This window comes from Gordionus sp. m RMFG-2023, chromosome 3 (genome assembly GCF_954871325.1).
Source record: "Gordionus sp. m RMFG-2023 chromosome 3, tfGorSpeb1-WG-v2, whole genome shotgun sequence".
Taxonomy (NCBI): Eukaryota; Metazoa; Nematomorpha; class Gordioida; order Chordodea; family Parachordodidae; genus Gordionus; species Gordionus sp. m RMFG-2023.
The window spans coordinates 30,928,052-30,940,285 of NC_088777.1; the positions used below are offsets into that span (position 1 = coordinate 30,928,052).

The window sequence follows — 12,234 nt, forward strand, 5'->3', positions numbered from 1 at the left end:
TCAAAAGTTAGCAATAGGATAATAATTTAATTTATATGTAAATGTACGCGTTGCAAATTATTGTGCACTATTATTATCCGCTTCATTTCTCTTTAATTGAATCAATGGAACTATATTTAAGGCTCATCTTGTTTTTTCCTCCACCTCTCTCATTTATATTCTTTTTTAAAAATCTTATACTTAACATATGAATTAATTTAATATAAGAATGTATGAATAATTAATACTAATTTCATCGATTTATTATAAATTAAATTGTTGCGAAAATAAATGGTTGGGATGCTTCTAGCCTATAAGCATTTCGCCTAAGGAACGCCAATAAACGCTAATGAGTGCCAACAAGCGCCAATAGAAAATAATTTTCCAGTTATCATTGAAATCCATTCATAATGGAGGGCATTGATAACATCTTTCTTTTGCATAGTGACGTACTTTTATTGTAAACAAGGTAATATATTGGTTATATAAAATGACAACTATATCTAATAAGCTATTATTCCAAGATCAAATGTATTTAACTCAGAATAATTCTCATTATATTTTTATTATTGATTTGTGTTGCATTGCCAATTGCATTTGTAATAAAAAATTTTATTTACAAATTTATGATAATTTTGTAGCTAAAGGAAAATAAATCTTGTTTTTATAATATAAATAAAATTCTAAGACAATTTTCTAAAGTCTCATCTAAAAAAATAGTTCTTCATGTGATATTTAATTTCGAAAATAATGTGTGATGAGAAATTTAAGTTGGTCTGGCGGCTGAGGCAGAGTGTGGCATATACAATAAGCAGAATTTGGAACATGACGAAAAAGGATTCTGGTTCCGTTTTGACTTTTTAAAAATGTGATTCAGTTCCTAAAATTTTGAAAAGTGGGTTCTGGTTTCAATTCCTAAATTTGATGTTGTTCCGCGGGTTCCAGGTTTTAGTTCCTGTTTCAAATTTTGTTAAAGTAATCAAAAAATTGAAATATTTAAGCAAAATAAACCCTGTAAAATAATTCAGACAATATTTTCAACATACATGTAAATTATTTGCATTTTTGTTTATAGGAATGGTTCACCGGTTCCTGCAAATTCTAAAATGGGTTCCAGTTCCAATAAATTTTAAAAGAAGGTTCCAGGTTCTGGTTTCGATTCCTAAATTTATCACGTTCCGATTTCTACTCTGATAATAACTTTGCTATAACATTTAATTAATATTTACATACTTTGATCTGCAAAATTAAAAGTAGTTAGGTATTTAGAAAGAATAGAACTTCAATTACAAATTATTTCCAAAAAAATTAAGTTATATTATTAACCACTACATTTCTTCGCAACTAATGGTGTAGGCAAGGAAGAATCAGAAAATCCACCTATCCCCTTCCCCACCAAAAGATTTTTTTATCATTGATACCACGTCTCTCTTTCCATCAAAAAATGAATAAATCTCGGTTTTCATCTCACTAAAAAACGTCGTATTGCTATTTAGCGTCTCGGGTGAGATATATCGCTTCTTTTCAAATGCATTAATTGTTCTTTACATTGCAAATATTCCAAAGGCCGCCTCCCACGACGTATAAAGATAAATAACTTAATCCCAAAGGCTCTTAAAAGGGACAGTATCCCAAACACCCTAGAACCCTCATCTATGCTCAAGCAACAACAGTAGACCCTAAGGTATCACCCTAATACCTTCGTCTTCCAGTTGCTCGGGATTACACAGGCATCGATTTTTGAGCACGATGCAACAGAAATGCCTCAACAATTAGTTCGACAGAAATCTTGAAAATAAATAAATTTAGACATCGCTATCGTAATTTTTATCCCAATTGTCACCAACTACTCTTGGTATTTTTGGTGAGAAATTACTTAAATTTATCACATTACGGAAATAATTAATCTATAAATTAGTTTTTATATATAACATTATTAATATTTATTATAATTTCGTTTTCAATTCCAGTTATAAATGATATTAGAGAATAAAATTTGCATAGTATATAAAATAGATATTTTCTTAGAAACGCGTTCCGGGAGGTTATAAAAGCTGGTAAAGAACAGGAATCTCATAAAGTATTTGTTCAGGGTTCCTGATAAATTAATATATTTTATTTAATATTATTTAAATTTTTAGGAAAATATAGTGTAAAATAAAATAAATATTAACTTATATTATTTTAAATATCTCGCGAACAGATACAAGTATGTAACGCACGAAAGAATTAATAAAATAATCCAAAAGTCATTATTCAAAACCAATGCATATAACTAACCTTGAGAGACTGTTATTAATGATTTGTGGCCTGATGGGCATAAGTTAACCACCTGGAATATGAGGAAACACATGAAATGGGACTTTACAAGTATAAACATTTTCGCCCCATATAATAATGGATACTCAATTAAGTATAAACGAAAAAATCCCAAAAATATTCACATCTAGCAGACAACATATTTACCCATGTAGTACTAAAATACTGTTCATTTGGGGAAGAGCCTAAATCCCTAATCAAAATAATGTTCGGAGTCCTTAAACTCAATCTTGAGGGCCCTTTTGATCAAACAAAAAGTAAGCTTTAAATTTTACGATACTATTTTAAATTATTTAAAGATTAAAGGCCATCACTAGAGGATAGGGTTGGCAAGTCGGTCAATTGACCAGTCAAATTCGGTCAATTGACCGGAGGAGTATTTGACCTGTCAAATACGGTCAAATACTCTAAAAAATTTAAAGGAAAAATAAATTAAAAATATGTTTAAAAAAGGGAAAAAAGATGTAAATACATGTGATCACAATGTTTGCTTATTTTTCGGGTCCACAATATCAAGAGGAGAACTCACTAGTAGTGTAATTAATGAAGTATGTGATATAATTCAAGAATTAGCTATTTTACAAGGTAGTGATGACCAAAATATTTTAAGTGATATAATTAATTTCAGAAGCAAAAACAGCATGTTTAATGTAGCAAAATATGTGGAAAGTAGTAATTTCCAGAAACAATCAATTCCGACCTCAAGTTAATAGATTAAACTTTGTCTACCCTGCCCATTAAGAGACTAACAATTCCTAGTTCTACTTCTTCTTTAGAAAGAAATAGGTCGATTTGGGTTAATATTCTTATGAAAATAGAAATCGATTTAAGATATAAGATATCAGGAAAATTGTTTAAAAAATATTAAAGAAAATGATAATATTGAATATGAATCAGAACAAGACTCTGATACAGATAGCTACACGTTAGTTATTGAATGAATTTAAAAAATTAATATTATAGATTCATTTTACTATCATATTCAAAATAAAGTTAATATTAACTTTAAAAAAATATATTTGAATTTGACCACATTTGACCATATTTGGCCGGTCAAATATCGGTCAATTGACCGAAACGTATTTGACCGGTCAAATGCACAACCCTGCTAGAGGATGATAATTTTTAGCTTATTTTTTTTAAAATTTAATGTTAATTTTTAAAAATATTTTTGATATGGCTCTTAAATTTATTTAAATATATATAATTCTATCAGTTTACATGTTATAATACTTTTAATTAAATTATTAAAACGACTAGTTAAAAAAAGATGTAAATATGATCAGGAATAGGACTGGGAAAAACGGACAAAAAATATGAGTGAAGACCTCCCCCCCCCTCCTCAAGAAAGTTTTGGCTACGCCTATGGTCATAACTATAAAAATAATTACACTTTCATATCTATCTTATATTTCATTATTTATTTCTGGATTTTCATATTGATTTTTGAGATGGAATACTTTAGCTTGAGTCAGCAAAGAGCCTAACCCCCAAAACGTACCACCTCCCATAGATGTACCACCTATTCTTGTGTATTTTGTTTCGCTCTCAACCTATTTTTTATTTGTAGTAGTTATAATATAAAATTTATTTTAAACAAACAAAATAAATATAGTTTATCCATTTTAGTGAAAAATTAGTTAAAGATTAATTATTTCTAACAAAGAAATCCTCTTTATTTATTTTTACTCATAATTTATACATTTCTTTTAATTAAAATATTGCCAAAAATTTTTTTGCAAATTAGGTACAAAAAAATGGATAAAAAGAACACTCAAACAAAATGCCCAATTTTAACAAAACTTATAAAATGCTTAGAAATTCTAAATTTCTGAATCAAAATAGATAAAGAAGATCCCTATATAATAAAATATATCTATACAAAACCTATTTTGACCGAAAAGATGACAGAACACTATAATAATGAAACAATGGTTGTTGTAATAAATAAGTTTAAAAGAATACTAAATTCAATATAATATATAAAAATTTAATTGATGATTTTTGTGGGAAAAGTATTAAAAATACTATGATTCTTAATATAATTAAACATTATTTCGATTAGAGATCTGCAGTGGCTAGCTTGAAGCCCGTACAAAATATTTTAAAGGGCCGTGTCAATCCAGATACAAAAAATTAGAGATGTAACGGATCTTCCTTATTTGGATTCGGTCATTTCTATTAAAAATAGCCGGTTCCATTTTATATACTATATTAATTAAAAAATTATGAATAAATCAAATACAATTTTTTAAATATTCTTTTGTTTAAAATTTATTGTGAAATAATTAACAATTACAATGTACACAAAAAAAGATGTATTTTTTTTATAAATTCGAGAATTACAATTTACATATTTTGTATTTTTTACTATGATATACAAATCTATAATACTCTCGATATATGACTCTACAGTGTTGACCATATTTGATAGAAAACATTTCCATATTTTTTTATTTGAAAATAAAATTATTTGACTTATAAAAAATTGTTAAAATAACATTTATATTTTCTTATCAATTTTTACAAGTTAAATAATTTTATTTACAAACGAATTAAAAAATATGGAAATGTCTTGAAATAAATCTGCACAACACTATTTTACTGTTTTAATTCGATTTATTGTACATACTATGCATGGGGTCGACATATAGGGGCAGCGGGGCTCTTTCTATATCTGCATTCACGGTTAGCGAGAATTAGTGGCATTTGTTTTCATCGCCGCGAATTCGCGCTATCTATAAGAAGAATATGGGGGCACTGCCCACATAAAAAATAGATGAATTATTATCCCATTCAAAATAAAACAAAGAGAAAAACTAATTTTTATATTATTTCTATATTGCTATGCTCTTTCGTCTATCCCTTTATTACATCTCAAATCAATGTTTTGATGGAGCATCTAACATTAGTGAAAGATATCTGGTTTACAAATGCGTCTTCGTAATGAAGAATCTAGAGTAATCTAGGGACATTGTGCAGGTCGTACATTAAGGCTTGTATAAAGATTCATTTAATACTATTACAAAAATTTGCATTTTATAGTATTAATGAAAGATTTATTATTTTTTGTTCGAGATTCACCAAAACAGATGGAGATATTTCGTTCCATCCAAGATGAAAATAATAGTTCAATATTTAAGGCCATTATGCCTTACGCACTGGTGTTAGAATCATAATCAAAACTTTTATTAGAAATTATAAATACATTTGCAGTGAGGTGCTATAAGAGCAAAAAATGTATTACACCAAATAAAGCTTTTTGAAAACTTATTTTCTTAAAAGGGTTATAACAATATTTGAGACATTAGAAGCTTTAAATGCTGAAATCAATAATTCTTCATTACTTTTTTAAAATGTTAAATATAAAATAGAAATCCTGATAAAATTTCTAGATGCAATACAACAAGATGATAATTTGGATAAGTTTTGGAGAGAAGTTCTATAAGACTCGAAGAAGACTTGAATTTATCAAACCATAACTTCAGGTCAGTTAATAAATATTATAGACAAATTAATTTTGATGTTTTAGATCACACAATTGTAAGTATAAAAAATAGTTTTAAAGAACCAGTATAGATCATTTAATTAATATGGAGCAATTCGCGATCCAAAAACTTGATGATGTTTCAGTTTTCTATAGAATTGATTTTAAAAGAAATCGTTCATTTCTTCATAGAAATGGAACAAAGTATGAAATAAATTATTTTGATTCTTTTAGAGTATGTAAAATTTATTAAAATGCTATTAATAATTTACGTTTCTGCAGAACGATTGTTTTAGGTAATGGTTAAATGGCTCGTTTTGAGCCGATTTTTAAAAAACGACTAACTCAATATTTCGTCCAGAAAAATATTACGCAAGCCTCAAGATTTTGCTCATAGAAGGAACAAAGGTCTAGGCATATATTATCGAAATCTCGAGGCTTAGGCAATATTTTTCTGGCTAAAATATTGAGTTAGCCGTTTTAAAAAACGGGCTCAAAATGAGCCGTTTAACAACATAGTTTTAGGACTTGCACGTCTTAAATCTTATTTACGTTTTAGTTTTACTTGTAATAGCAACCACTAAATCATGCAGAAATTTTAAATTCTAATAAAGAATAAGCGTGGTAATGAATATTGTTAAAAAATAAAAATGAAATAAAAAAACAAATATTATATTATATCATTGACAAAACAAAAATATATTAAGTCACCGCTGCCTCTGATAATACATATAAGAGTTAATATTTTTTAAAATAAATCCGGTATCAGACTCGGCCGGTTATATAAATAAATTGAATCCAGTCCGGTACCGGAGAAATAATTGAATCCAGTATACATCTAAAAAAATTAAACTAAACTTACAAGCTTTTTTTTGAAATTTGGCTCAATTGATGTATGATAATTTCCATTAAAAAATTATATTACAGGCCCCACTGCGTAACTCGTACAAAATAATTTAATGGGCCGGGCCAGAAATATAAAAAATAAAAGGTTTAACAGACCGGGTTGTGCCCATTTCTAATTTATACTAAATATGATTATAACATAAAAGCTTTTTAATCGGATAACCTTGAGTATAGAGACACCAGATCCAATATTAACGAGCAGATAAGGGTAGATATCACTATCATTTATATTTTGGAACTCGTATTCAGGATTGCGACATTTGTGGTAGGAAAAAGCTTCATCCGGGATGTTTTTAAGTAAAAAATTGCAACCCAGAACCAGACAATCCATCTCATCTTCCCTTTCAACTCTAAGTGTTATTTTAAGGAGATTAAATTGAATAAAACATAGTTTTTCATGATGAATATTATGGCTGCATTAATATTAATATTGATATCGGATCAAACGATCTTTAAATAATGTCGATCAGATACTGAATTTTAAAATTAATTTATATAAAATGAAATTTAATTTTTTTTCTATTTTTCTTAATAATGTGTTAACTATTCATATTAGTGATTAGCATCGGGGCTAATTTTTCAGGCCTGATCCGAAATTTTTTTAAAAAAATTTGCCCGAACCTACTAGATCCTAAGCGAATTTTTTATAAAAGCCCTATCTGAAATAAAAATTATTTGTCCGCCAGGCCCTTCCGATTTTATTTAAATATAGAAAAATTTAATATCATGATTGCAAAAAAAATATTCTACATTATTGCCTTGTTTCATGTAAAAATTTTACAAATATCTATTTATTTAACAAACATAATGATATCATAAAATTTTCAATAATTGTTTATTTTTTTATGTGTTACTAATAAAAGAGTAAAAATATATCAGTGTAGATAGTCATAATCCGTCTTTTCAGACCAAAGACCTTTAAAAAAAATTAGTTCGGATGTGACCCTTTTGTCATTTTTATTTATATAATTATAAAACCAGCGATTCGGCCGACCATCTCAAAAATGATTGAAACTTGACATGTTATTTATTTATGTTGTAAATGTTAATAAAATCAAAATTTTAGAGTGCTAGCTCAACCAGATCCAAAGATATACGCCTTCAAAGTCGAAAATCGCGAAGTGCGTGATTTCATTAAATCTTGTTACTTTAAAAAAATACTTAAGGTAGAGTTACAAATTATATATTATTTTATAGCCCTTAAAGTTTTACGTTGGAAAATATTTAAAAAAATTAAAAAATTTCAAGTGTTTTCTTATTTCCGGTGAAAATAAAAAAATAACATTGTTAGGAAGGGATTTTTTTTGGGTGTTAATATTCATTAAAAATGTTTATTACCTTTATATTAAACGATTTAATAAAAAATCTCGATAGCCATTTTTGTTTTTTAAATTTTATTTGAATTTTTATTATTTTTATAAATAAAAAAATGTTATATAGATGGCATTATATTAATTTTTTTATAATATATAATTTTTAATAAAAATATGAATAGTATTGTGATTAAAATTAAAAAATCAATTGAGTATAACCAAGATTGATGTCCTGGGGCTATATGTAAGCAGGCAGCCCATACAGATATGATTTTATTAGGACGCTATATTGTAAAATAAACATATTTTAAAAATTTATACACAAACAATATAAAAATAAATACCTCTTGTTTTAATCTTATCCCATTTTGTGCTTATTAATAGAATTTCTTGAGACGATAATTTGTAGGTATGTCCTGTCACTGTAATAAGATCTACTATTGTTATTATTTGATTATTGGGTAACCATAGCTTCTCCTCAATTGTGGGGTAAAAGAAGAATGGTGATAGTCCATGGGGATGTAAAAAGGCAATATATATCTCCTCAGTAATTTCATTCTTTTTTTAGTACTGTGGCTAACCACCAAAAATCGTCATAAAAACATGTTACGAATTCTTTAATATCGGCAAAAGTCAAATTATCGGCATTTGAAATATTGTTAATTTGAAAGTCCTCTGCATATGAATATATTTTTGATTTAAGCTTACTTTAACTCAAAGGAAATACAGCATGTATTTCCCGAGTTCCTGGAATGGGACGAGCTAAATTGAATTTTTCTCATAGTTTAATCTCTTGTAAATTGTATTGTTCGTTGGTTATATATGTAAAATTTACTGATGGTATGTTTTGTTTTGCTAACTGATATAATAAACTGGCGTTAAAATGCGTCCAGAACTGATTCGCTGAAGGCTTGAACGTGCTACTAATCTTTTTAATGTTCCGCCAAGGCCATCACATGGACCTTTTCCATGGGATGTAGCTGAAAAATGCCATTCTACACCAAAATCTGATTTATGATAACACAGATTTATAAAAAAATTTCCTGTTTTTATATTGCGCAGCTGATCTGTCAGAGCAGTAATATATTTTGTTTGGCTTTTTGCTGAATTGAATGGTCAAAAATTTTATCATTTTAGTCTGGGATAAATGTACTGCATAACATTATGTTGAAGTGACTCTGATATTACCATATAATTAAGGTTTCCTATATTGCCATTATTCAAATATGCTATCATAGGATAGATAGTGGCTTGATTATTATTCCAGTGGAATTCTTGAACAGTGTCTTGGATTATAAATGCATAATTTTCAGAGATATCAACAAATTATCATAAATTCATTTGGTTGTAAAAAATGTTTAAGTTTTGGAAAATTATAATAGTTTGAAATAAAAACAAGTTTTGGTGCAGAATTTGACGCTGAGTTCGAATCCGTTGTCCAAATTTTCCCTACACGTCAAGTTTTAAAAATATTACCGTATAAAGACAAATTTTCGAAATCTCAAAAATGGTCAAATTTAGGTCTTTATACGGATATACTTTAAAAAGTATCAAATAAAAATCCCTGAAAATTGGTGATAGTGTTAAACTTATATTTCTTTATAAATTTACTAATAATTTTTTATCGATTGGTTTTTGAGAAAAATGGTAAAGAATTTCGTTTTGGGAGTCTTAAGTTTTCAATTTAAATTACTATCAAAATTATTAACTTTAGAAGATAAATTTTATATAATTTTGCTTCAAATATGCTCATGATTATATATTAATTCTAATTATGTTTCAAAAATACTCTATGCCAAGAAAATTCAACCAAAATATTATAAATTAAAAAAGTCGGTACAGATATTTTCGAACTTTTTAATTTGCACACTTTTATTGAATTTTCTCTGCATAAAGCATTTTTAAAGAAAAATTAATGTAATATTTATCTTTTTTAGTTGTATTTAGTAATATTTTATGCATTTATGATCAATTTATACCAAAATCAGATATATGTACCCACTTTTTTTAATTTGTACTCATTTTGAATTGAGAATTTTTGAAGCAAAATTCATTTAAAATGCAATAATTGGTAATTTTTTCATATTTTTTATTAATATTTATCTTTTTTAGATGTATTTAAGAATATTTGTTTTTTTAATCAATTTATATCAAAATGATTTTCCAATGAAGTACCTTGAACCCGTAGTATGGATAATAAATAATAAGGCCAAATAACGAGTAGGAAGAAAGGAGAAGAATTACTTTTTTTTGCGCTTAATTTTTTATAAACATTTAATTTCTTTCATTAATTTTTTTTTAAATTGGATTTTAAATATTATTCAAATTCCCTCCTTATATAATATTCTACAAAAAATTAATGCCGAGGTCCCCTTGTTTAAAGTGTGTCTCTAAATTTTGTTACATCTGTGCGGGCTATATATTGCCCGCACAAAAATGTCCAATTTCTCCAATCATTCAAAGGATTTATGAAATTTATTACAATATTCCACTCTGCGATTTGGATAAACCATTTGCCCCTAATTACATATGTAAAACATGTTATAATTCTTTTAATTCATGGGTAAATGGAAAACGGTCATATTTGCCTTATTCGAAACCTGCATTTTGGCACGTAGCAAGAAATCATTCGTGGGATTGATTTTTGCTCGATTAGTACATTTGGGTTTAACAAAAAAAAATAAGAAGAAAATTCGTTATCCTAAAATTTCGTCGGTTGTTTATCCGGTAAAATATAATATGCATACAACAGTTCCTTTTTTTAATAGTTCGCAGCTGGAAAAATTACGTTGCCAGGAAAATGACAATATTGATCTTGAGTATCATCCAGAAGAGGATTCGCCATTTATGTCACAAGAGCAACTAAATGACATAACCAGAAATTTACAACTTTCAAAAAGAAAGTCCGAATTTTTAGCCTCAAGGCTTAATGATTTTAAAATTTTCAAAAATGGAGTTCGAACTTCATACCGATTCCGTGGAGCATCGTTTAAAAATTTTGTCCCTCTTACGAAAATTTTTTATACTATTCCAACAATCTAGGTCAACTTTTTTTACAACTTAATATTGAATTGGTGCCCGATGAATGGCGCTTGTTCATCGATTCAAGCAAAAACAGCTTGAAAGCAGTTTTTCTTCATAACGGAAATTCTAAGCCATTAATTCTCATCGCCTATTCCAACCAGTTAAATGAATCATATGAAAATATGAAATATTTATTGTCAAAAATAAATTATTCCATTTACGAATTTAAGATATGCTGCGATCTCAAAATGATCGCTCAGTTAGGCTACACCAAGCATTCGTGTTTTCTTTGTCTCTGGAATTCCAGAGAAACTCTAAAACATTATACAGTATCTGAATGGGAGGATCGTCCCAACGTTCTTGAAAAAAATCGCGTAAATATCCCGCTTGTTTCTAAAAATAAGATTTTGTTGCCTCCTTTGCACATAAAATTAGTACTAATCAAAAATTTTATCAAAAAATTGTCCGAGGGCCCCACGATATACCTTAGAAACCTTTTCCCCAAGCTTAAGTAAAAATAAAAGAGGGGATTTTAGTGGGCCCCGAAATAAGAAAACTCATGAAGGACAGTTTTTTGAAGATGAATTGTTACTCATTGAATTAAAAGAATGGGAATCTTTTAAATGGATATGCGGATCGTTCCTTGGAAATCATAAATCAGCCGACTATCGTGAGAAAATTGATGACCTATTAACTAATTATAAGGAAATGGGATGCCGAATGTCCCTCATAATCCATTTTCTTCATTCCCATTAAGATTTTTTTCCTGAAAACTTAGGTGCTGTGTCAGAAGAAATGGGGGAGCGGTTCTATCAACAGATAGAAAATCTCGAAAAGTTTTATCACGGCAAGAATCGTATAAATATGTTGGCGGACTACTGCTGGAGTATTTTTTTTGAAGATAAATCATCAACTTCATATTCGCGGAAATATATTTAGATTTGCCATTAAATGTTTTTAAATTCGATAAATTTTATGTTATTGTTTAATTTGTTTTAAATTCAATAATTTTATTGTATATTACAAGTTTAATCCTATATAATAATGAAGGAGAGGGTGGGACAACGGACCGATAAAAGGTTTATTAAAAGTAAAATATGAGATAGGTTAGCTTGGCATAATATATTTATTTAAATATGAGAATAACTATTTCATTTAAAATAAATTGTTTGGGAATCGTACCGTGTGCAGTGTAGCGAAAAGAAC

The 12,234-nt window shown here is 27.9% G+C and overlaps 1 protein-coding gene across 7 annotated transcripts in view; it reads right to left on the reverse strand.

Moving 5' to 3' along the window:
* Positions 1 to 12,234, reverse strand: part of LOC135926042 (4'-phosphopantetheine phosphatase-like) — a 79,225-nt gene that overhangs the window by 42,544 nt on the left and 24,447 nt on the right. For 6 of the 7 annotated variants that reach the window (XM_065461701.1, XM_065461699.1, XM_065461697.1 and 3 more), the window contains 2 exons: positions 6,855 to 7,041; positions 3,759 to 3,851 (listed from right to left, as the gene is read on the reverse strand). In XM_065461701.1, coding sequence (XP_065317773.1) covers positions 3,759 to 3,851; positions 6,855 to 7,041 — 280 coding nt within the window. Of the gene's footprint in view, positions 1 to 3,758; positions 3,852 to 6,854; positions 7,042 to 8,223; positions 8,289 to 8,348; positions 8,420 to 12,234 lie in introns of those variants that run through there. The other variant, XM_065461703.1, reaches the window with a different exon arrangement.